Source organism: Chelonia mydas, chromosome 13 (genome assembly GCF_015237465.2).
Source record: "Chelonia mydas isolate rCheMyd1 chromosome 13, rCheMyd1.pri.v2, whole genome shotgun sequence".
Lineage (NCBI taxonomy): Eukaryota > Metazoa > Chordata > Testudines > Cheloniidae > Chelonia > Chelonia mydas.
In genome coordinates, this window is record NC_051253.2 from 22,800,667 (window position 1) to 22,825,870 (window position 25,204).

The window sequence follows — 25,204 nt, forward strand, 5'->3', positions numbered from 1 at the left end:
CATTTTAGTTTCAAACTCACTCTTGCCTGTTTTGTTTCTTGGTGCCAGGAGTCCCTATGGGCCTGGCTTATGTCCTTGGAAATACTTCTAAGTTAAGTGATGTCTGTCTTGCATTTTTTGATATCTGGAAGACTTCAGTCTCCTTCCTTTTCCCACCTTGGTTAGGTTTGGAACAGTTTTAAAGTGGGTCATATTTTTTTGGCTTAAACTGGTAGCAAGTGTCCCCTTTGAAGTAGTTCAGCACAACAGGAGGAAACCTTTTTATTAATGCATCTGGTGAAAGAGAGGCAGTCTGAGGAGTTCTCAGTACAGAAAGAACATTGAGCAGGTGATGCAGAAGTCCAAGGACCTAACACCCCATAGAGAGCAGCTCTCTGGATGGAATGATCCTGTGCTGGAACAAAATGAATACACAGCAACAATGTTTTTCTTATCAGGTTCAGAAGAGCTTGGGTTATGTGAGTGTTTTACGATGCACTTTTTGTTTTGCGTTTGTCAACGTCTACTGATTAAAAATGAAACTGTTTTACTATTCCAGTACCCAAAAAGCACTGCAGGAACAAGGGGCTGTGACAGCTTTGACATCTGATGCTTTACGAGCCACCAGATTTAGGAACAAGTGCTGTTGAAGAGAGGGGAATCCTTTCTTTCCAGTGGTGCTGTAGAAAGCATTTCTTTCGGGTCCTCGTAGCCTCTAGAGAGATTGTGCCTTTAAAATTCAAATCATTCCAGATATCTGATTGCCTCCTGTCCCCCTCCCTAATTTCTTACCATCACAACACTTGGCCCAGGATTGACCTGAGCATGAGATGACATCCCATGCCTAGTTGACTCTTCATAACTCTGCTCCATCTAACTTACTAGGCTTCTTCAGCACAGCACTCAAACATGTGCCTAAATAATAATAATGGCACAGTCACTCTTTATAGAGCATGGTGTAAGCGCTAATGAGTTCTTTGATGGCTGCTGAGTCCAGCGCATGAGTGACCGTCCCTCCACTGGTAGGGAACACCCACACGCAAGCAATGCTCTGAATCAGAGCAGCAGATTCTTTCCTCCTCTGACGCCAGACATCAGGAAGCTTGATCCAGTCTGCCTTGCTCCATCTACAAGCTGGCTCTGCCAACCAGCGTGGCATTCTGCACTCCTTTCTCAATCGTCCACAGAGATTCCAAAGGATTCTAAGTCATCTGTGCAAGCATCCTCAAATCTGCACAGCGGTCTGCCTCTTCACGAGCTTCAGAGTACAATGTACTCTTCAGGATCCTATAATCCAGCATTTACCCTAAACATACAAAAAACCTCAACAGCTTTCATATCAGATGCTTGTGTAAAATTCTTCCAATAAGATGGCAAGACAGGGTGACAGACATGGAAGTGTTAAATCGTGCTGGTATGTCATTTGTGGGGACATTGATTAGTAAGTAAAGGCTCAGGTGGCTTGGACATGTCAAATGAATGCCAAATCATGTGCCTAAGTCCCATTTAATATTCATGCTTTGCTGAATATGGATGGCTTGCTGAAATGGGCTAAATGCAGTGTCCGTGTTGCATATCTCAGCCTGACTCATTCAGCTTTACCAATGTTGGGGGTCTAATTATCTTGTTTTGTCTGTTTTTCCCATAACAAATATTAGCACTGGTTTTCATGCTGTCCCTTTCATGCCAAATGCCTTCCCTGAACTGATCCTGAAGGCCGTGTCTTTTCCTCTCCATGATGCTTAGCAGAAATTGGCTGTAGAGATGGCCAGAGAATTGTCTCACCTCTTTTCTACCTTTCATTTGTTTCATGGAGAAGGTTGGATTGACATGGCTCACATCACTATAGAGTAGTTTCTTTAGGAGGGTATGCCAGATCCCCATTAGAATAAAAAACAATGTCCACAAAAGAGTAACTCCAGCTGGTGCTGCTGCTTTGCAGCTAGTTCTTGACTGAACAAAGGCCAGGGGAGAAAACCTTGAATCAGATTTGCTGCGTGGGAAATGTCAGGTGGTTGGCACTGCAGTACAGCTCTGCGCTCCGGCATCTCTTGTGGCTGTGGTGGCTTCCAAACATCATGGCCTTCAAGCCTTTGGGCCTAGTCAGTATCGCTTTAATCCTACTTTGAAGAAATACTTCCAGTTATTGAAGCAAAGTGCAGAACATATTTTATTGGTGATATTAACCTCTATCCTGAGATATGTGCTAACCCCAGAGTGGTCAAAGGTGCATTGCAATATCCTCACGCTGTCTTGGTCTATGTGAGAAGATGCAAATGTCCTTTTGAGAATAGACATCTAAGAGGTATGTATGATGGAATCAAGAAAGCAATAGAACTTTCTGCCAAGTAGACTGTCCCACTCAAATCTCTTAAAGGAGACATCATTACTGTTAGAAACAAACAGTGCTCCGCCCAGTGTTGCATCAGTTACAAACTATTTGCATGGAACCATTGTTTTTGAAGTAGTGCTAGGCATGATCCTTAGATTCCAGATTACTGAAGAGTTCGATATAGAACCATCTGTAAATGTGCTTGAAAAGGCAATCACCTCCCTAGCGTCAGGGAAGGATACGGGAAAAGATGGAATTCCAGCTGAAGTACTGAAACAAGGAGAAGTTGTGCTTGAACATCTGCACAATGCCTTGCTTGCCTGCTGAAGGGAAGGTGGGGTACCACAAGACATGAAGGATGCTAACATCATAATACAGTATGTATTAAAAAAAAAAAAAAGAGAGAGAGAGATTGGAGTGATTGCAACAATTACAGAGGACTTTCTCTCGTTAGTGTTGCTGGCAAGGCATTCACATGGGTCATCCTTAACACTGAGTAGTGAGGTGGCAAAGTTTGCAAATGATACAAAATCACTCAAGAGTTAAGTCCAAATTTGACTGCAAAGAGTTACAAAGGGATCTCACTAAACTGGGTAACTGGGCAAGAAAATGGCAGATGAAATTCAAGGTTAATTAAATGCAAAGTAATGCACATAGGAAAAGCATAATCCCAGCTATACGTACAAAATAATGGGGTCTAAATTAGCAGTTACCATTCAAGATAGATCTTGGAGTCATTGTGGATAGTTCTCTGAAAACATCTGCTCATGTGCAGCAGCAGACAAAAAGGCTAACAATAGTAGAAACTATTGGGAAAGGGATAGATGAGAAGACAGAATATTGCTACTATATAAATCCATTTTATGCCCACACCTTGAACACTGCATGCAGTTTTAGTTGTCCCATCTCAAAAAGCCATACATTAGAATTGGAAAAAGCACAGAGAAGGGCAACAAAAATGATTAGGGGTATGCAACAGATCTCTTATGAGGAGAGATTAAAAAGGTGGGTAGTTCAGTTTAGAAACTGAGGGGGGGGGGGATATGATAAAATCATGAATGGTGTGGAGAAAGTGAATAGGGAAGTGTTATTTACCCCTTCACGTAACACAAGAACCAGGGGTCACCCAATAAAATTAACAGGCAACAGATTTAAAACAAAATAAGGAAGTACTTCTTCACACAATGCACCATCAACGTGTGGAACTCATTACCAGGGGATGTTGTGAAGGCTAAAAATATAACTGGTTTTAAAAAAAGAATTAGATAAGTTCAGGGGCGATAAGTCTGTCGATGGCTATTAGCCAAGATACCCAGAACATGGGGTTGGGTCCCTGGCTGTCCCTAAACCCTTGGCTGCCAGAAGCTGGAACTATATGATGGGGATGGATCACTGGATAAATAGCCCTGTTCTGTTCGTTCCCTCTGAATCATCTGGCACCAACCACTGTCAGAAGACAGGATACTGTGCTAGATGAACCATTGATCTGATTCAGTATGGCCTTTTTTATGTTCTTAATTCTTGCTGAATGTGCATATTCAGAGAATCAGTGCAACTTCTGTGCTGGTAGATCAACTATCAACATGCTCTTCACACTAAGGCAACTGTAAGAACAATGTGAAGAACAACAAAAACTTCTGTATATGGCCTTCGTAGATCTTACGAAGGCTTTTGTTGTGGTCAGCAGAAAGGGCCTTTTCCAATTCCTAGAGAGAACTGGTTGCCTCTCAGTCCTCCTTAGTTGCATTTGGATTTGATCCTTCCATGGTTTCATGAAGGCTACAATCTAGTATGTTGGTGATCAAACTGGTAGCTTTGAAATCTACAGGTGGTGTCAAAAAGGGATATGTTTTGGCACCAATCCTCTTTGGTATATTCTTCTCTCTGCTGCTTTGTAATGCTTTCTCATCTAGTACCACAGATGTTCATCTCCATACAAGATTGGATGGAAAACGCTTCAACGTTGCATATTTAAGAGCATGATAAAAGAACTACTTTATGCCAATGACCCAGCACTTGTCACAGCAAGAGGAGCTCCAGCAGCTTTGCAGTAGTGTGCATTAGTCTGAGGAATCCAGACTAACCATCTGCCTAAAGAAGACAATGTTGTGTGTGGTTTTGCATCAGAAGTTTTAATAGCTCGTACCAATCTCGAAGTTATGCACAAATTTTGCTATGTAGGGTCAGTTACATTGGTTACCTGATCTCTAGATGATGAGTTCTGAAAAGGGCTGCCAACCACATTCGGTCAACTGACTAAGCACTTGAACATCAAGATATGGGTCTTCCAGATGTTCATTCTGAGCACGTTGCTGTATGGTAACGAGACTCGGAGTGCCTAAGCAGGCATAAGAGAAGGTTAAACAGCTTCCACGCCTCCTGTCCTTATTGTATTTTAAATATCAAGTGGGGAACCAAGATGTCTAATAGAGAGAAGTACTTGAAAAAGCAAAGTTCAGAATTGCCAAGTCTAATCACTGGTCTCAAACACAGACATCTCCATTGGCTTGGTTATTGGCACTGAATGGACAATGGATTCATTCAAAGGATCTCCAGTATGGAGCATTTGTGGATGCTCCAAGGCTACTGGGCCAACCTAGGCTCAGGTTTAAGGACGTTTGCAAGAGGGACTTGAAAAGTTTCAACATGGACGTTACCAGCTGGGAAGATGCAGCTAGCAACAGCCTGCATTAGATGGTTGTGTTGCATCAGGAAGCTAAAGGGACTGGAGAGAGATGGCTGCATGGATAGGAGTGAAGAGAAAAGAGCAGCAGCTCTCCAATGCTTCTAATGAGTCAGCTTTATCTTCTGGCCCTGCACCTTATGCCTACGTTATCTCTTGCAATGACTTCAGAATTGGACTTTTTAGCTACTTGTGGTGCTGCAAGCATGACATGCAGTAACTGAACTGCTTTGCACTTACACCATTGTCTTTCAAGATGGAGGGTTGCCATGTTTTTTTGTTTTTTTTGTTTACTATGCACTTCACTAACTTGATTTTCTAGCCAATTGCTTTGTTGAGTTAATTTGTAAAAAATCTAAGTGTTAAACTTTTTGTTATGGTTACGGTTCGTCTGAGTGAACTTGGTTATTCCACCTACTCTTTGCTTAAAACATACAATCTCCACCTCCAATCTAAACTGCTGTTACTCGTGTAGGTCACTGAATGTTCCTTCCTCACTGTCTTCACAGGTCAATGAGAGATAATCTTATAAGCGTCTGGAATCTGAAGCTAACTTGATGTATGCTTTCTGCCTCATCAGTCACATTTTTAAAGCAGCTTTAAACTGTCAATTTTGTTTAGAAATTCAAAAGAAAACATTAATTGTCTTCAGTTTAGAGAAACAATTGGGCTTTAAATCTGTTTGCATTACAGTAGTGTGAGAGGAAGGGTGGTCCAGTGGTTAGTGTGCCAGCCTAAGACTTGGGTGCAAGTCCCTGCTCCACAGCAGATTTCTTGCATGACCTTGAGCAGATCATTTAGCCTCCCTGTACCTCAGTTCTCCTTCAGTAAAATGGAAAGGATAGCAACTCCTAACCTCATAGGGTGTTGGGAATAAATACATTAAAGATTGTGAGGCAACCAGATACTACAGGTCATAGAACTACTTTAAATAGAGCGCCCACTCAGGGCTGTACAATGCATAATGCTGTACAAATGCATAACGAAGAGATGGCCCTTGCACCAAAAAGCTTGCAGCCTAACTTCACACGTGATGTCAGTGAGAATGGAACCCATGGATGTCTGTGGGCCAAATTCAGTGAGGAAAACAGTGGTGTCAGTTACACATCAGATGTAAATAGGTCAGAAAAAAGGGATGTTCTGAGTTTCTGGGGTTGGGTGGGAATCATTGTTAGTGTAATTAACCATGTGGGGCTGGTTCTTTATTCAGAATTGTTTGGATAAATGTCTTCTACTGTCCCTCCCATGGCAAGCAAGGTGATGTGTCCTTGATTCAGTGTCCAGATTCTCTTGTACGCCTTATGTTTTTATTTTCTGTAAATGGGATCAAATGTAGAATTAAGTCATGTGGTTTGTGTATACATATTTAAATGTGATTACTTGTGCATATTTACATATCAATATCTGTGGTGTGTATGCAGATATATATTCCTCTGTGTTCCTGACTCCAATTTGATTTCACTTTGAAGAGCCGCAAGCTGTCATTTGCTTCTCCAGAATTACTTCCTTAGTGAAGCCAATGACCACTGTAGAATGAGAAACAGCTCTGATCACTGAGGCAAGTGTTTGATCAAGTGACCATTACTTTTATTTGGAATTGGTGTAGGGGAATACCAAGCAGAACTACTCAATTTGGGTCAATAGGGAAGGATATTTCTTTTTTCATCTCCCCAACTCCTACCATAATATGCTCGTTTCCTCTTCTTAAGAGCTGGTTATCAGATCCCTTTTGTAAGCATTTCTCTCCTTTCTAGGGGACTTCCCAAACATGCAAACACTAGTCTCTTACTTTGTGACAGTCAGAGTAATAAAACTTTCAACAGCTGGGGAGGGGAAGCAGACGCTCATCGGGGGGTGGCTGGGTGACCTAATAGGGCTTTAGTATCTTGAACTTCCCTTTCATGGAATCATATCAGTGCACTGTTTGTTCAGTAGGTCCTAGTTGTTTTGGTTCTCTTACTAATTCCCAGTACAAATGTTTTAAAAATAGCAATCCATGAGCTGGGTCCCCAAAAATCATGATTGGCTTAAGCACAGAGATTTAAAAAAAGTATTGGGGTAAAGACACTCTTTGGTTTTTGAGCCTTTAGGTTTTATTTCCTTGACCATGATTTCTTTTTTAAAATGAAAGTTTAGTTTCTCACATAATCACGTGACTGCAGGAGCTGTCGCTTCAAGGAAAACACCAACCATTGTGAGACTTGTGATAAAACCACAAGAGTTGGCAACACTGATTTCACCCGTAGAGCTAGTGACAGCCCTCTAAAATGCAGAGTTTGATAATGGCAAAATCTCTGTGACATAACATAGAGGTTCAGGGTTATCGTTACTAGTTAGTAGGTTACATAGGGCTAGATCAGTTTATATAGCTTGTGGTAAAATGAGTAGTGTACTCATTTTTTGGTTGTCTCTGTTGCATATATTGCTTGCACTACAAAAGATTTGCATTCTGAGTCTGGAATGATCTAAAATCATTCTTTCCTTCAAGAAGTTTGGGAATACCTATGGAAATCAGGCAAGCGTCGATCAACTGGTGTAGGGACTGGGGCTGAATCCAGGTTCTGTAACCATCAAGTTATCAAAGCCATTGTGAAAAATCTACTCTGCTCTGGCTCACTTTGAGTGCTGTGGCAGTGTTAATTCCTAAATCCTCACTTCCTGAGACTATGCCTAGAGCATCTTCTATTGTCAAAATAGATCAAGTATCTTTGCTTAAAGCCTAATAACCTGCTGCTCGGCAGACAACTGGGGAGGAATTCTGGTCTCCGTATTTGGTCTCCTAAGGCTTGTGTGACGGATTGGATCACAGAAACCCCTTTGGAGCTTCCAACTGGTATGCTGAGATTAACCCTGAGCCTGTTTCCCCTGGCAGCTTGGGACTTCAGTGCTCTGCCTGGTTTGAGCCAGACCCGTTAGTCTGCTGCAAACCCAGACCCAGGTCTGAACCACATCCCCCAACAGCTGCAGGATTAACTGAAAAAAGCTTAAGAAGTGTTCCTGTCTCCAGCACTCAGCTGCCCAACCCCCAATGGGGTCAAACCCCAAATTGTTTTACTCATAAATTGTTCGCCCTCTATAACACTGATAGAGAGAGATGCACAGCTGTTTGCCTCCCCCCCACAGGTATTAATAAGATACTCTGGGTTAATTAATAAGTAAAAAATGATTTTATTAAATACAAAAAGTAGGATTTCAGTGGTTCCAAGTAATAACAGACAGAACAAAGTGAATTACCAAGCAAAATAAAATAAAACACACAAGCCTATGCCTAATACAGTAAGAAAGTGATTACAGATGAAACCTTACCCTCAGAGATGTTCCTGTAAGCTTCTTTTACAGAGTAGCCTCCTAGTCTGGGTCCAGCAATCACTCACACTCCTGTGGTTACTGTCATTTGTTCCCGTTTCTTTCGGGTGTCCTTTGTGGATGGCGAGGCTATCTCTTGAGCCAGCTGAAGACAAAATGGAGGGGTCTCCCAGGGGCTTAAATAGACTTTCTCTTGTGGGTGGAGACCCCCTCCTCTCTTCTATGCAAAATCCAGCTCCAAGATGGAGTTTTGGAGTCACATAGGCTAGTTACATGTCAGTTTTTACAGGCAGCAGCCATTGCCCACATGCTATCTTAATGTCTTCAGGAAGACCTTTTATGTAAATTGGAGTCTTCCAAAATCTATTGTCAGTTAAGTGTTTCTTAATTGGGCACTTAATTTGCACATTCCTTTCTCAAGAAGCTAACCAAATGCTTTACTATGGCTACTTAAACTCAAACAAGTACACAGCCAATATTCATAACTTCAAATACAAAAATGAGACATGCATACAAATAGAATAAATATATTCAGTAGGTCATAACCTTTGCAAAAACATTACATGGCATATGTAGCATAAAACATATTCTGGTTATGTTAGATTTACATTCATAAGTATATTTCCATAAAGAATTATGGGGTGCAACATCACAGTTTATCTATGCGGCGCTGGCTAAGTGTACCAGAAGGGTGTGATTTGTAGAGCGCTCTAAAGTCCTGTGCTCTGACTGCCCCATGTAGACTCTGCTGGCACGCTCTAAAAGGTACCTAGTTTGCACTAACAGTCCCACATTCAATAGGACTGTAGCTTTCTTTTGGGGAGGCCTACAGCTTAGCTGACCCGAGCTAGTATGAGATTTTGTTACTCCTCACTTACACTGACGGGTATTCCGTATTAGGTCGTCGGAAAGACAGTCAAAGGAAACGTGCATTGTTACTACTGCCACTCGCGTCATACTGCATGTAGCTAGATTAATTAATTAATGAGCCTGTTTCCAGCCTTCAGCCTCCTATTATCACTAAACAAAAACAATAGGATGTCGCGCACTTATCTTTATTTGGTTGTTGCAGTCATTAATCATGAAGTGTTGACTTATTCTCACTCAGCGTGAAAGTCAAGCCCAGATATCAGTTTATTTAATTTATTTCCTTCCTCTCTCCGCAGCAGAAGTTGCCCTTGCAAAATGAGCCAGTTTCCTCAGAAGAGTTCTATGGAGCCCCCATTGTCGGAGTGCATGAATTCCAGAGCAGATTATTTGGACAGCTTGTCAATGGACAATTTTTGGCTTGAGGTGGAGAATATCAAACAGAGCACAGAAGCTGAGCAAGAGGAGTGCAACCTTACAGATGTCAAAACCCCAGAGGGTAGGTCATTGGGAATATGGGTAGAGGGAGCAATGGAGAGGAAAATGTATGTCATTGGCAAGGAACAAATCTCACTGGGTAAAGTTTTGAAAAGTACCTTTGTATTTGAGTCATTTTGAACATGGGATGTAGGCTCCTAAGTCATTTAAGTACATAGGTAGTTTTTGATAATTTTACCTATTACCATTTGGGGAGGGGGGATAAAGAGTAGGGGCAGCTATTTGGATGGGGAAAAGGGCAAAAATATTCTGGGGTGCGAAAGGAATTGTGCAGCATGGTCTCATCTAGAATTAAGGGACAAATTTTTAACAGTGCAAGTGATTAACCGTTGGAATAAACTACCAAGGGAAGTGGTGCCTTCAAGACAGGGGGCCTTTATGAAAGATAGATGGGAACTCGAGGGTCACATTAAAAGATCTGACTGGCTGGACGTGGCCATAGTTTGCCCACCACTGGACTAGATCTGATAGTCCCTTCTGGGTTTGAAATCAATGAATTTCCCAATAAGCTCTTTCTTTCATTCTCTTTGGAACTAGTTTCTCCTTGCAGCAAAGAGTCCTGGGCACCTTTGTAGACTAACAGACGTATTGGAGCATAAGCTTTCGTGGGTGAATACCCACTTCGTCGGATGTATGTAGTGGAAATTCCTGCCTCTATGAATTTCCACTACATGCATCTGACAAAGTGGGTATTCACCCATGAAAGCTTATGCTCCAATACGTCTGCTAGTCTATAAGGTGCCACAGGACTCTTTGCCGCTTTTACAGATCCAGACTAACATGGCTACCCCTCTGATACTTTCTCCTTGCAGTCAGTCTAGCCCACTAGATGGCATTGTAGCATGAGCTCTTCAAAGCTTTGTGTAGCAAAAGAGAGAGCACTGAACGTTTTTTGCAGATCATGAAGTGCAAAGGAAGAGCTTGGATTCCAGACTGCAGCTTAAAGCTCTGCTAAAGCAGTATACGCTGCAGGGCATGTGGTTGGAGCTGAGCAAACAACAAATAACGATAACTGAAACAGAGGGCTATGCACAGATGAGGAGCTCCCCAAAATGCTGATACAAATGAAAAATATCCTGATTCTTTCCTGAGAGGAAGTGGTTTATCTCCTCTGGAAAAATTAATCATAGAACTCCCCCACAAACTGTCAGCAAGGCACTTCATGCATGTAAGATGTCCTGGACCCTTCTGGTTATTTGGCTCTCCTGGTACTCCCAAAGCCCCTCATAAGTCCTTCTGTGGCACTGTGTGTGGGAAGGAAGATGGCAGCTTTTCATGCTTCTGAAATTGTATTTAAATTATAACCTGTTCATGGTGCTGCCTCCCCAGTCCTCATAGTTCACGATCTTCAATACTAGCAACTGCCCCAGCTGTCCAGTCACAAGCATGTAGAATTAAATGGGCATTTTTAGGAGCAGGTTTTTTTTCCCCCCAGAAAGAGAGAATATGATAAAAGACGTCAAGAAACTTGTGTATTGTAGAAAGCAGTGCTGGGCTGACACTAAACTGAAGTTACAAAGATTGAGATTACTGAATCTCGGAAGTTTTTTGTCTCCTGCCCAGCTTGAAGCTCAGTGACTTTGCCATATGCCTAAGAAAGAGGTCTGTACAAGGGAAAACCCTTTCCTCTTGCAGCTTCTTTGAAACCCATGTGTCAGAAATTTTCTCTTAGCTTTTGGGATTACAACATATTTTAGTCCAATGCAGGATGGGCTAAATCTCTTTAGGTAATTCAGGGTAATGTTCCTTTATGACTACTATTTTTGGCTAAATTACATCTCAAAAGGTGTGTTCATGATGGTCAGTGTTCTCTTTAAATTCCCAGATCCATGTGTCTTCCATATGGTGTTCCCCAAGGGTCAGTCCTAGGACCAGTCCTATTCAATTTATTCATAAAGGATCTGGAGAAAGGGGTAAATGGTGAGGTGGCAAAGTTTGCAGATGATACTAAACTGCTCAAGATAGTTAAGACCAAAGCAGACTGTGAAGAATTTCAAAAAGATCTCACAAAACTAAGTGATTGGGCAACAAAATGGCAAATGAAATTTAATGTGGATAAATGTAAAGTAATGCACATTGGAAAAAATAACCCCAACTGTACATATGATATGATGGGGGCTAATTTAGCTACAACTAATCAGGAGAAAGATCTTGGAGTCATCATGGATAGTTCTCTGAAGACGTCCACACAGTGTGCAGCGGCAGTCAAAAAAGCAAACAGGATGTTAGGAATCATTAAAAAAGGGATAGAGAATAAGACAGAGAATATCTTATTGCCCTTATATAAATCCATGGTACGTCCACATCTTGAATAGTGCGTACAGATGTGGTCTCCTCATCTCAAAAAAGATATACGGGCATTAGAAAAGGTTCAGAGAAGGGCAACTAAAATGATTAGGGGTTTGGAATGGGTCCCATATGAGGAGAGATTAAAGAGGCTAGGACTTTTCAGCTTGGAAAAGAAGAGACTAAGGGGGGGATATGATAGAGGTATATAAAATCATGAGTGGTGTGGAGAAAGTGAATAAGGAAAAGTTATTCACTTGTTCCCATAATATAAGAACTAGGGGCCACCAAATGAAATTAATGGGTAGCAGGTTTAAAACAAATAAAAGGAAGTTCTTCTTCACTCAGCGCACAGTCAACCTGTGGAACTCCTTGCATGAGGAGGTTGTGAAGGCTAGGACTATAACAGGGTTTAAAAGAGAACTAGATAAATTCATAGCTATTAATTGACTTAACCTCTATTAGCCAGGATGGGTAAGGAATGGTGTCCCTAGCCTCTGTTTGTCAGAGGGTGGAGATGGATGGCAGGAGAGAGATCACTTGATCATTACTTGTTAGATTCACTGTCTCAGTGGCCAATGCCAGGTGCCCCAGTCGGTAGACAGGATACTGGGCTGGATGGACCTTTGGTCTGAGCCAGTATGGCCATTCTTATGTTCCTCAGTTACATATTTCCCTTCTCTCCCTGGGAATGTTTTATATCTAGCATCTACGTAGCTTGGGTCAGCCTTGAAATTATTCTCCAAATTCAATCACCAAGGCCAGATTTTCATGAACCTGTGTACTGGACAGTTCCTCCCAATGGAGTTTCCCAGAGAAATAACCAGTCATACTTGTTTCCTTATATGCCAGCAGTAAATGTAATTTAGCCAAAGGTTATTAAATCGAAATTATTTAGATGAATTATATCCAAGATACTTTGGATGCATCAGACAGGCCAGTAGGTTTAACAGAAGACCATAAATCAGATACCGAATTAGCTGTGTGTGCCAGTTTTTTGTTTCCTGTTATGATTGGAATTGGAAACTTTCAGAGTTGCAAAAATTACACTGACATTTCTCCTCCCCACCAAAATTTAATAAACTAAGGCCCTGTTGTGCACACCTTGCTCCCACTGACTTCAGAGGTCAGGATTTTTGTCAGAATAAGGTGTCTAGTGCAAGGCTCTTTGATTAGATTAGATTAAGGCTCCAGTCCTGCAAATACATGAGTAACCTCAAACATCTGAGTTCCCATTGAATTCAGTGGCACTACTCATGTGCACAGGTGTTTATAGGATTGGGGGCTTAACATAGAGCTGGCTGCATTTTTTTTTTTTTTTTTTTTTTGGTCCCCTTTTTCCAGCAAAAATGGCTCTCTGACAGAATGGGAACTCAAAAATCTTCCTGGCCAAGTTGAACCTCAGAATAGTAAATCTAGACTACAAAGCAAGTGATACTTGTTTCTGTTCTGTTTTCACCAAGTTAGAAAATAAGGGTTAGCGTGGAAAATATCTTGCACTGTGACTCCATAATGAGCTGTCTCCTCTTTTTTCATTATATGGATTCTTTTACTTCAATATACTTCTTTTTAAGGCTATGTGATGAGATGTTAGCTTTATCCAGTTGTTAGGTAAATTTAACTTCACAAGGCTGGGGTACTTCCTATAAAAACATTTAACAGACATACGGTATAATAGAGTGGACAGTCATGGTTTGCTTGAGCAGCTGTCCCAGAAGAGGAAATATCAGTTTCTGTCAGAGGAAGAGCATGAACAAATATTCCCTCTTTAGTCAGTTCAATAGTGATTTTTTGGCCATGTTTGTAAATGGATAAGTACAGAATGTCTGTGAACCTCCCTGTAGTGAATAAGTGCGGTATGCAGAGACCGGGCCGAGGAAGAGAGGAGGCTGTATGGCATACAGTGTATTAAGGCTGAAACTTTTGAAAAAATGAATATTTTTATCCTCAGAGTTCAAACAGCTGCCTCATTCTCATAGCACTGTCTGACCTGCACACCGAATGAGTTATGCAGGAAAAATATGCCATGTCCTCAGACTTGATTCATTTGCAGAAGGGGACAGGGTGAAGTTTTTGCAGACAACCTTACATTTGGGATATCTTGACTTCTGAGAGCTTCACTTTGGACCCATAACATGCTTTGACTATAGTAGTAGTATATATATTTTTTTTAATGAATATAGTTGTAAATTAAATACATAACTTAATTTTACCTGCATGTAGAAATACTGCAAGGATGTCTGGGCCCACTTGAAATGTAATGGCAAATAAACTGTGGTGGTAAAAGAATAGTGTTACTGCACCAAGATAACTGCACATAAGAAGTTAAATAAAAGATGATAAAATTGAATCCAGGCAGAGTCTGGATATATCCTGAGGTAAATCTAACTATGTATCTTGCTGTTAAAGGAACAATCTAAATAATAAGAGCATAAAAGCCACCTAGGGAATATCATTTGTTGTGTTTTAACAGAGCTTTTCTCTTGATTGTGCTAGGAAGCTGTCAATGGATCAGATGGAGTGAACTGGTGCCGACCCCAGTGCAGTCACTGAGTGGAGTGCTGCGTTATGACAGGGCAGAATTTTGCCTAGGAAGTTCCTTTGAGGCCAGATTGTGGCGGGCAGCTGTGCAATGGGAGAGCACAAGTTTTGCTCCCCCATCCTCATCCCCACAGTGTTCAGCCATAATCACAGTCAGTGCACTGTCAGAGCGTAAAGATTAGCCTTCAATAGGGAACGATGTGGCATTAGCCCCTCCCTCCCCCCCCCCAAGCGGACTTGTTGGTAGCAGGGCCCTGTCTTTTCTCCCCATAGCTCAGTGGAGCTGTCCAGCTGCAGAGGGGAGTTTAAACTGCAGCTTTTGCAATGGGCATGTCCCTCCACACCCCCCAACCCTAATTGATAAGCCCAGTCTCTCCTTGTGCCCACTGGGGTGTGTTAGGGGGCTTATTCCTTCACCCACTCACTTCCCTGGTCCTTCTCGCATGAACAGAGAGCAACAATACCCGAAGTCCAAAGGTGCAAACAATTCGATGTTTATTGGGGTGAACTTCCAGCAAGCATGATTCCAGTTTCCTTCCTTAGTATCCTCCTTCCCAGCTCTGACACCACAGAGCCTTACACCTGTGTCCCTGTTCCCATTCCTGCCCTTAGCAAAACAGGATTCCAGTTTCCCCACTCCCATTCCCTGTTCCCATCTCCCCCTTTAGCAAAACAGGATTCCAATTTCCTTACCCCCATTCCCTGTTGCCATCTCCCCCACCCACACCCACTCACTTCCTCATTGACTACAGATTATATAGTAAAACTTGAGTTCTGCTTAGCTATACCTTAACCAATCATTTTCCTAAAATTTAACTAACCAATCCTAACATATTGTAACATGATTATGTAACCAATTATATCCCACCACCTTAATTAGTTTACACCCAGCAAAATTAATTATACAGCAGACAGGAACAATCACAGAACCAGACAGAGATTATACAGACAAACAATAGCAAAGTGGGAACTATAATGACAAAACAATACAGAAGTGAGGATTTCACATCCCAGTATTGATAAGTGAGTTCTTGCCAGACAGGATGCTGTTTCCTTTTACGTTTTCTAGGCACTTCCCTTTCTCTGGAGGTGATAGGCATTATCAGGACAGGATTGTATTCCTAAGAGCCCAATAGCACCTTCTTTCAATGTGACTAGTTTGGAATGTGAGGATGTGACCGGTCGCTTCCTAGCTTATGGCTGCCTCTGCTGCTTAGCCAAAGGCCTTAGCCTAAGAACAGGGCCTCAAACTGTCACAGTAAGAGAAGGCCCTTACACCAGCAGACAGTGATTTTGATTCTTTCTTTTATACCTCTAGAACTAGCCAAGTGATAAGAATACCCCTAAATTCTTAAAGTACAGGCCTTTACAGACAGGCCTGAATATCTATATCCTAACAGGGTGGTGTGACTTGGATCCATCCCCAACCCAGGGCCGTGGCTCAAAGCCCTCTAGATTTCATAAATTGGTAGTTCAGGAGAAACAATCCTTGAGGGACCCAAATGAAGTGAGTTGTTGGGATTTTTGGCATGTCTGACTGTCTTTCTAGCCCTGCTTTGTCCAGACTGTATCTGTTAGTTCATAGTGTTACCCTGCTCTCACTGCCTTTCTCCTCATCCCTTGCCTCTCAGAGGGAGAAGCCGAAGCTGAGTGGCTACAGGATGCAGGCCTCTCTGACCTAATTGGGGACGACACCTCAGACAATGACAACGTAGTGCTGCTCTCCACCTTGACCAAGACCCAGGCTGCAGCCGTGCAGCGAAGGCTGGATACTTACTCACGGTCACGGCGGAAGAAGAACAAACCGCCCGTGCGTGACGTCAGAGACATTTTTGGTGTGGCCAGCTCTGAGGTATGTTGCTTTACTGACTTCCAGAATGTTTCCATGTGTCCTAGCAGCCGCTTTGGCTTTCTGGCTCTGTGGGGTTATATGACTGAAGCAGCATTTCACCTTTGAGCCTAAGCGGAAGTATAACTTGCAGAGTTTACACCTCAGGGTTACAGTAAAATAATGTTGTAGAATCTGAGGATTTAGAGATTTAACTCTAGTCCAGGGGTTCTCAAACTTCGTTGCACCGCGACCCCCTTCTGACAACAAAAATTACTACATGACCCCAGGAGCGGGGACCAAAGCCAGATCTCCACCACCCCGGGGGATGTGGGGGCAAAGCCAAAGTCCAAGCCCCTCCACCCCAGGCGGGGGCCAAAGCCGAAGTCCAAGTGCTTCAGCTCCAGGGCAGGGGGCCTGTGACCTAAGCCTGGCCACCCAGTGCTGAATCCAAAGCCTCAGGCCTTCAGCTTCAGCCCCAGGCATTGGGGCTCAGGCTTCAGCTTCAGCCCCAGGCCCCAGCAAGTCTAATGCCAGCCATGGCAACCCCATTAAAATGGGGTCACGACCCACTTTGGGGGGTCACGAGTCACAGTTTGAGAACTGCTGCTCTATTGAATATAGCACTAGTGAAAGGTAGCAGAATGGCAGCTCTGTAAGCCTGAAGACCTCTCTGTAGCCACAGCAGCAAGACAAACTTTCCAGCCACTCTTCTGCCAATGTGCCTTAACACTGCCTGCATTGAGGGGCTGTTTCAGTGTCCATAGCTTTCCTGCAGACCGTCAACAAGCACCTTAGTTAATGTCCTTAGTGGTGGGGATCTTTGTGATGTTTAATACTCCAGTACATAGTCAACAAGTAGGAGCCTCTTTTCAGAGCTTGCAACACGAGTGACTCCTTGTTGTTAACTGTGTTGGTCAGATCTGAGTTCATGAAATGTTTTTGTGTCATACATGGAACATTAGTATTTTACTTGTATTCCAAAAGCCGCAGCTGAGATCATGGCCCTCACTATGCGTGTACGCAGTCCTCAGAGAGCTCAGAGTCTAAGCTGACCACATGGACACAAAGGGTAGGGAGAAGAGGTATTAATTTATAATTTGCTATGGAGTTTGGGGCCAGTGTCCTAGTCAGGAGTGAGAGAATGGATCATAATACAGGCCCCATTTAACATGTTCCTGAACTTAGTCCCATGAAAGTGGGGCATTTGGATTAATTGCTCCTCTTCCAATTAATTTGCCTTCAGAGACTTGCTAGTATCAGTCGGTTTTTAAAAAGCATTAGGCAGGATAGCACAGTCCTTAAACCTATCTCATTACGAGCCCTGGAAAGTGGACTTGCTAGTGAATTAACCCAGGGAGCTTACCCAATAGAAGTTGCCCAATTCCTTCCTTTCCACCTGATGCCTTTTAAAAATTTGGAATACTCATTTATACAAGCTGAGCCTAGCCTGGTGTCATCCTTATAACTCAGACCTTTTGCAGGAATGAGCTGTTCCTTCATACTTCTCCAGATGACCTTTCTGATAGGTTTCAGTTGAACACACTAGTAGTATAAATGTTTGTTTAAATACATGCTGGAAAAATAAACTGTCTCCTTAATATAAGGCTGAAAACCAGTGGCAGATGTTAGCTGTAGCTTTCTCACTGTTCTTAGATTGAGATAATTCTAGCACGCTTAATTGCATGGAGATAGGGTTATGAATAATCCTGTATAAATGCAGAATGTTCTTGTTCATGCACAAGTGGGTGACAGCACACATGTAGTCATTTTGCATCTGCAACTAGGGTGACTAGATAGCAAGTGTGGAAAAATTGGGACACTTTTTCAGGGGGTGCGAGGGTAAAGATGCATATATAAGATAAAGCCCCTAGTATCAGGATGTCTGGTTATCCTCTGTGGAGCTACAGTAACTGTTTGTGCCCTGGGGTCCAATCTAGTTGCTTTTCTGAAAATTTAATGCTGAATGTTTTAGTATGACTTATCAGCAACAAATGTAATGTGATCCCACTGGCTCTTGTGAAATTCCATTTTCCATGTCTCCTAAAGCATTTGCTGAGCTTATAAATATCAGTCTCCTGTGTTCATTTGATACATTGCTAATATTTGCGTTTGATAATCCATGCAACTGAGATCCAGCTTCACGCTTTAAAATATTTGGTATAATGTGTGCACATTCAAAGATACTAAACCTGCTTATTTAAATAGCTTTTAACTTGATAAGAAAACAAAATGTTCCATCTCATTTCTAGCTGTAAGCAAGATTCCTAGACACCATTCTACAGGCTCTGGTTAGACATTGGAATTATTCATGTTTTCTCTGTCTCAATATTGTTGGACTTCAAAGCTTTGCAGTCATGTGTTTAAGATCCCCAAACATTAGCAAAACATACTGAACAGGGTGAGCAAAGCTAAAAACTGCAAATAAGTATATTTTAAAGCTAGCTGTTTGAAAACTTGTTCCTCCTTTACTGACTTGCCAAGACCTGAATTCCAGATTCCTGGGTTTTCTTCCCCTTATTGCAAGAGAAGATGAAATCAAGCACTTAAAATAAAAAGGGAAATTAATCTGTTCTCTCTTCTGAGTTTTGCGATACCCTCCTCCATTGCAGGGGAAATACCAAATCCTTAATTCGGGTCATTAAAGAGCAATCACTGTCTTTATTTGTAATATTTAATTCTTTGTATTTTAATGCCCTGGGATCATAAACAACTTGTATAATGTGTTGATTAGTACCCATTTACAGACCCTGATCCAGAGTCCCATTGATTTCAATAAGCTTTGGAGCAGGCCAGTTTTTTTTCACAGAACATCTTGCATTGGAAGGCAGAAGTTGGCCCAACATTAAGTGTGGGTTTCCTGCTGAAGATTGTGGAAGCCCTGTACAAACAAATATACTTAGCATGTGTTGTCTTCCTGGTGCTTCCACAAACATGAGCTCTCACAATACCCCTTTGTGTGGTTGAATATTATCCCCACTTTACAGATGAGAAAACTGAGGCACATAGAGGTAATCTGATTTTTCCAACAGGCGCACAGGAAGTTCACTGCATTCCAAGTCTTGAACCCAGATCTCCTGATTCCTAGTCCACTGCCTTAATCACAAAACTATCTCACTCAGAAAAAAGTCAGTGCAAGAGGCTAACAATTGCAAACCTGGCTCCTGGTCCTATGATCAGACCCTCGCCCACGTTCCTGTTCCCCTTCAGATGCATGTTTCCTCCTGTTTCTAATGCTGTTCTTACTGTGAATTCTAGGTGCCACATTTGATCTAAGGAAAGTATTATGCCCAATAAATATGTCAACGGTGAGAGTTATCCTGCAGTTTTGAGGTCAATGGGAGTCCATCTGTTGACTTCAGCAGGGGCAGGTTCAGGGCCTATGAAGGAACCACTCATGCTCCAATGGATCAAAACCATCAAGGACTCTTAATTTGCTTCACAATGACAAAATTTCCTTATCTAAGTTCCCTACCGGTGTTTTCAGTGGGTGTGGCATTGCAGTCTGCCGTGACCTCCTATTTACATCTCTGAAGCAGCATTTTTAGTCCTCAAAACGACTTGCATTTCTAGCATAGCTTTTCACACACATGCCTGCACCCGCATTGTTCACAGAATAGGCACGCCAGGTTGGAAAGGACCATGGTGCTCTGATGTCATTCTGTGTGCTTGTTAGGTACAGGACTGTAGTTGCTAAGTCACTGGCCAGCTATATCCAAGGTTAATCAGTCACGTATTTTGTTCAAGAAAAGAAGTAAAATCTTTCTCTGCACCTGGGTGATTTTACTTATTTGCAATGGCTCAGCATAGATTCCTTATTCTTTATTGCTGAGTTAACTGGACACTAAGATCATTGCAATTGGAGCTAGTTAGAAGGTCTTGATTAAAGTTTTTTGAGGTAAAAAGCTTGAATGAAAATATTTTTTCCTGTTTCACAGCCAGCTCTGTTGACCATGGGATTTTATCAGCATGTCCTTAGGAGGCATATGGGATCACACTAATTTTTTAGACACATGTCACTTCAGGGACCTATATGACTTGTGGCAAAGAGATGCATTGTTGTAGAGCAGACAAAAGGGAAACATTGTGTTGCTTAGTCTGCTTAGTGCATTTTCATCCATGTGGCTAAATGGCATATAATTGAAGAAAGTGACTTCTCCTCAAAGGCCAATATTCCATGGATGGATCATGCTGTGGGTGGATGTCACAGGAGCTGTTTGAATAAAAACTGACTGCTGATTGGTGCATTTTGACAGACAGTTAGAACACTTAAACTAAATAGATATGTCCACTGACTCCTGAAGCTGTGAAAGAGTAAGAATTGGTGATTTAACAATGGTGTGAGTGTACAGGTTATGGAGGGAGGGGCAGGGAGAGGAGTGCTAATTGCAGGTTTCTGCTGCTGAAGAAAGTAGCTATAGATACTCTAAAACTAAGACATGTACCCTGAGGTTTGTGAATCATTTTATTTCATAGCAGTTTTTAAGTGATTGTCACATCCATGGCAGACCTTTCGGATTTCAACTCAACCAAATGGCATTGTTATAGCTCTTCAATGGTAGAGAGCAAGATTATTTGGCATGTTACTTTTTGCCAAAACGAGGATGCGCCATGTTGGTCTCTGATCTGCTCTGCATGTGGCATATTGTGTTCCATCCTTTTTTCTAGGAGATGGTAGTGGAGATGGAGGAATCCGACAAGAATCGGTCTCAGCACAGTGTGGAGACTTCAAACTACGCTCAGAAACGTAAGGCGGTTTTACTGTATTGTAAATCTACAGTGTATCATTGACGTTAAGGAAGGGAGTATGTTTTGGGAACAGAGCATCTATGATAAGCTCTTTTTCACAATATAAAAACACAAGCAAATATTCCTCTGCCTTCTTCGTTAGCAGCAGTGAAAAACTAAGAGCTGTACCTGCACCACTTCCATCAGAATCTCATCCCTTTATAAGGGATTAAAACATACACATGAGATGTAATTCACTCTGCTGTTTAATTTCTCTCTTTTCACGTATGCGAAGGCCAAGGTTTAGAACTGTTCAAGTTTCGGGTTTTCCTAATTGATCCTTGGCTTAAAAGAAGTCAGGGAGTGCAGCACTTGTTTACACTTTGAATTAGTAACTGACTTTGGAGTCAACCTGGCAAACGCAATATTCAGATAATGTGCAGCTGCGTACATGAATTGACCTTCGTTTATCATCTCCAACAGCAAGGAAATTCCTAGGTAGGGCTAAAAATCCAGGAGGGAAAGGCTTCTAATCTAAATTCTTAAACGGCTTTGCCTCCAATATTAAAGGTTCTGAGAAGAGTGTTATCTTTATGTAACACACATCCTACGTGCTATGATATCTAGGTTCAGTGCCATCTGGTAATGGCAGAGCATTGGCCTAGATTTTTTAACCCAAACATTTCATCTGTCATGGGTTTGCTAGACCTGTCCCAATGCAAAAATAGTGTTGTGTGGTGTTGGTTTTTTAGAGGATAAAGTTTATGGAGTAATATCACATCGTTATAGACCTGGGTAGTTGCTATGGATTGTGAAAATCAATAGTTTGAGATTAACGCATGCTATCATACCAAAATAAATTGTGTGTCTTATATTTGGGAAGTTGTCCATCTAGACATTCATTCATTTCAAGGTCGTCTTAGACATCTTGCGTGTCGCTGACCTGGTAGATCGTAGATATAATATGACTTTAAGCCAGTCTATCCTGTTGAACATGGACATAATACTGTGTGCTGACAAACCTTGCCCAGCTCAAATACCCATGGAAGTTGTTTGTTTATGGTGGCTCCACAAGTCTTGCACTTTAATACACATTCCTCGGTTAGTTTGCCCATGTGTCCCCTTTGCTTTCCAAACTTCCTCAACTAAGAGATTCTTTTATCCATAGCAGATTCAAGGGGACTCCAGGATTTTCCTTGCATGCTCGGAAGCCCTGGAAAAGAGGAGATATTCTGTACTGACATTGCCTACTCGGAGCAAGCAGCCATTTTGCTCAAGGGATCATTTGTACGGGAGTCTAGGAGGATAAAGGACGAGAGCGCCCTAACTGTAAGGGCTTTAAGGCACTTCTCCCCTCAGAACCTGTTGAACTCCCCTCTTATAGAGAGAAGCCTTGGGAACTTAGTTCACTTTGTGTTTTCAGGGTATTAAACAAGTTAGACTTCTGGGTAAGCATAGCAGAACTGTGTACGTGTGAATGGGGGAGTTTGTGTGCTTGTAATGCAATGATAAATAAAAGGAACTGTGTTGTGGTAGAAGTCAGGAAAGGCGGTATCTCTGCATCAAATCTTAGCTGATGTAACACCTACAGTTCTGCATTGTTGGTGTCTGGACCACTTGCATTTCCTCTTTTCACTGTACATTAGAGGAAGGATAATAACCAGACCCAAGGTACGTGTTGGGGAATTTTGACTTGCATAGGAAAAGAGACTCTGTCAAAGCCGAATTAAGCTATTGGGCCCCTTTCTAAGTGCTACAGTGGATTGGGATGGTCTTGTGTACTGAATTTGCCTGACGAAACTGGGATCCCAAATAAGACAGCAATCAAGGAAAAGCAATGCTGAAGGGAGCGAGCTCTTCCAGAGCGTAACAAATCTTATTTATTTAAAACACACATTTAGCATTATCTAAATTATCAGCCTGTCTTATGTGCATCCACCCTGAAATTGTAATCTGATTTAAGTCCCATCCAAACCGGTGGTGGTGCATTTTGACACTGCAAGTAGCTGAGCTACTGTGTTCAACTCATTCCACTACACTATTGAGAGCTCTGGGTGCAAAGCAGGCTGCAGCATGAAACTTTACAGCTGCTAGGAAACCTTCAGTTTAGGACTCTGGGGCAACCCCAGAGAAAGTGATTGCAGTAGTGGAGACAAGAGGTGGTGAATGCCTGGATGGGAACTTCCCTGGAGGTGAAGCAGAAGTAGTGAGTGGTATTCCTGGGCAGCGGTTTGTGGCTGATGAGAGGCAGATTTACAGCCATAAGAGCAGTGGAAGGAAGTGGTAGGGACACAAAGGAATTCAAGACACACAATAAAATCAACAGAATTATCTGCATCAAACCTTACAAACTTTCTTCCATTCTTTCTCCCTAGCAGTTTAAGATCCCTAAGGGCAGGCTGGGAGTGACCCGGATAGGAGACTTATCTCCACAGGACATGAAGAAGATCCCCACATTGGCCCTGATTGAGCTGACGGCTCTCTGTGACATCCTGGGCTTGGAGTTAAAGAGGAACAAAGCAGCCAAACAGAAGGCAAAAGGTCAGTTCTATCTCAGTTCTTGTGATCAAAGCTGAACAATGGTCTCGGTAACACTAGACTTCATTACAGACTCCCTCAGTCTAACCAACGTAAATCCAGACTAAAGACTATCAAGATATTGACACACTTGCACAGCTGTCACTTGAGATCAGAACATGGGTCCGTGTTTCTCACGGCTGCTCTCTGTGGTTCTCCCCTATTCCCTTGCTCTGCTAATTACTGTTGTAGCTTCTGTTCCTCTCTTTCCTCCAGCAACTTGGGTATTGATAAAGTGTAGTTCTTGGTTGCAATAGAAGAAATGCCCCTTTTGATTTATAACTGTAGTAAAGTTATTGTAAACCTGTATTTAATGCAGAGAATCGACTCTTTGGAGTTCCACTCAGCACTTTGTTGGAAAATGACCAAAAACTCATCCCCAACACCAAGGTCCCGCTGATTCTCCAAGCAGTAAGTTATCTTTAGAGTTTACTTGCACGTGATAGCTCCTTGGTCTTGAACCATAAGCTGAAACGGCTGCCTTCAGATCTTTAGCTGAGAGCTTTCTGTTTCCCTTGTAGTTGCTGTCATGTTTGGAAAAGAAAGGGCTTGACACTGAAGGCATCCTGAGAGTATCTGGGTCCCAGACCAGGATTAAGGTACAGTCATTTGGGTAACACTGTAAAGTATGGGACTACATGTCAAGTGATCATGTTGCATGAGCCTTATTTATGGTATCAGCCTTATTTAAAACAATCCCCACTCACCTTGCCGACACAATAGGGAGAGCTCACTGCTGGGGAGCCTGCTAGTAGTCTACCTTGTGAGGCACTCTGCAGTGTGTGCCTTGTTGAGGGGTTGCCCTGTGCAAGATCCCCCGGTTGGATTCCCGTTCTGTTCATGAGTGAAAGTGATGGGGTGTTTCTTCCCTATACAGAGCCTGGGGGAAAAGCTGGAAAGTGACTTCTATACTGGTCTGTTCCGCTGGGATGAGGTCCGCCAGAACGATGTGTCTGGCTTACTGAAGAGGTTCATTCGAGAGCTGCCCACCCCTCTGTTGACAGCCGAGTATCTGCCGGCGTTCGCTGCTGTGCAAAGTGAGTCCTTTTCCAAGCAGCCTGGCCTTAGTAGCCTTGGTTTTTTTCAAAGCTCTGTTGGTCGTGTGATCTCTTATTTGATGTGTGCCACATAAGCGTTTGTGTTCTAGACAGATATGAACTAGGATCAGTCAAATACATATGGATGCTACACCCAGTGTGCTGAAAACACTAGATTCTTATTTCCAATAGTGTACAAAAGTTGTTTGCATGGCACTCAATTATCCCAATAGTATTATTTGTTACTGGTGTAACCGTAGCACCTAGGGGCCACAATTCCGATCAGCGGCCCTGTTGTACCAGTCACTGTACAAACACATGGTAAAAATTAGCCTCTAAGATAAGACTGATAAAGGATGGGAGGGAAAATAGAAGCACAGACAGAGGAAGTGACTTGCTCCAGGTCAGACAGTAGGTCAGCGGCAGAACCAGGAATAGACACCAGCTCTCCTGAATCCCAGTCCTTTGGCCCCCCCCTCCCCCCCCCACTCCATGGACCACAAAAATGCGTCCTCCATAGCCTGCCCTAACACATGGATTGC

General features: G+C 42.4%; 1 protein-coding gene across 14 annotated transcripts in view; it reads left to right on the forward strand.

Annotated features, from left to right (window-relative positions):
* ARHGAP40 (Rho GTPase activating protein 40) overlaps positions 1 to 25,204 on the forward strand; it is a 76,569-nt gene that overhangs the window by 37,415 nt on the left and 13,950 nt on the right. For 5 of the 14 annotated variants that reach the window (XM_043527093.1, XM_043527096.1, XM_043527098.1 and 2 more), the window contains 8 exons: positions 9,470 to 9,666; positions 16,124 to 16,344; positions 20,989 to 21,067; positions 22,217 to 22,377; positions 23,424 to 23,589; positions 23,945 to 24,036; positions 24,147 to 24,224; positions 24,503 to 24,662. In XM_043527093.1, coding sequence (XP_043383028.1) covers positions 9,486 to 9,666; positions 16,124 to 16,344; positions 20,989 to 21,067; positions 22,217 to 22,377; positions 23,424 to 23,589; positions 23,945 to 24,036; positions 24,147 to 24,224; positions 24,503 to 24,662 — 1,138 coding nt within the window. In that variant the 5' untranslated portion in view covers positions 9,470 to 9,485. Of the gene's footprint in view, positions 1 to 9,466; positions 9,667 to 16,123; positions 16,345 to 20,988; positions 21,068 to 22,216; positions 22,378 to 23,423; positions 23,590 to 23,944; positions 24,037 to 24,146; positions 24,225 to 24,502; positions 24,663 to 25,204 lie in introns of all 14 variants that reach the window. The other 9 variants (XM_043527095.1, XM_043527097.1, XM_027819550.3 and 6 more) reach the window with 7 other exon arrangements.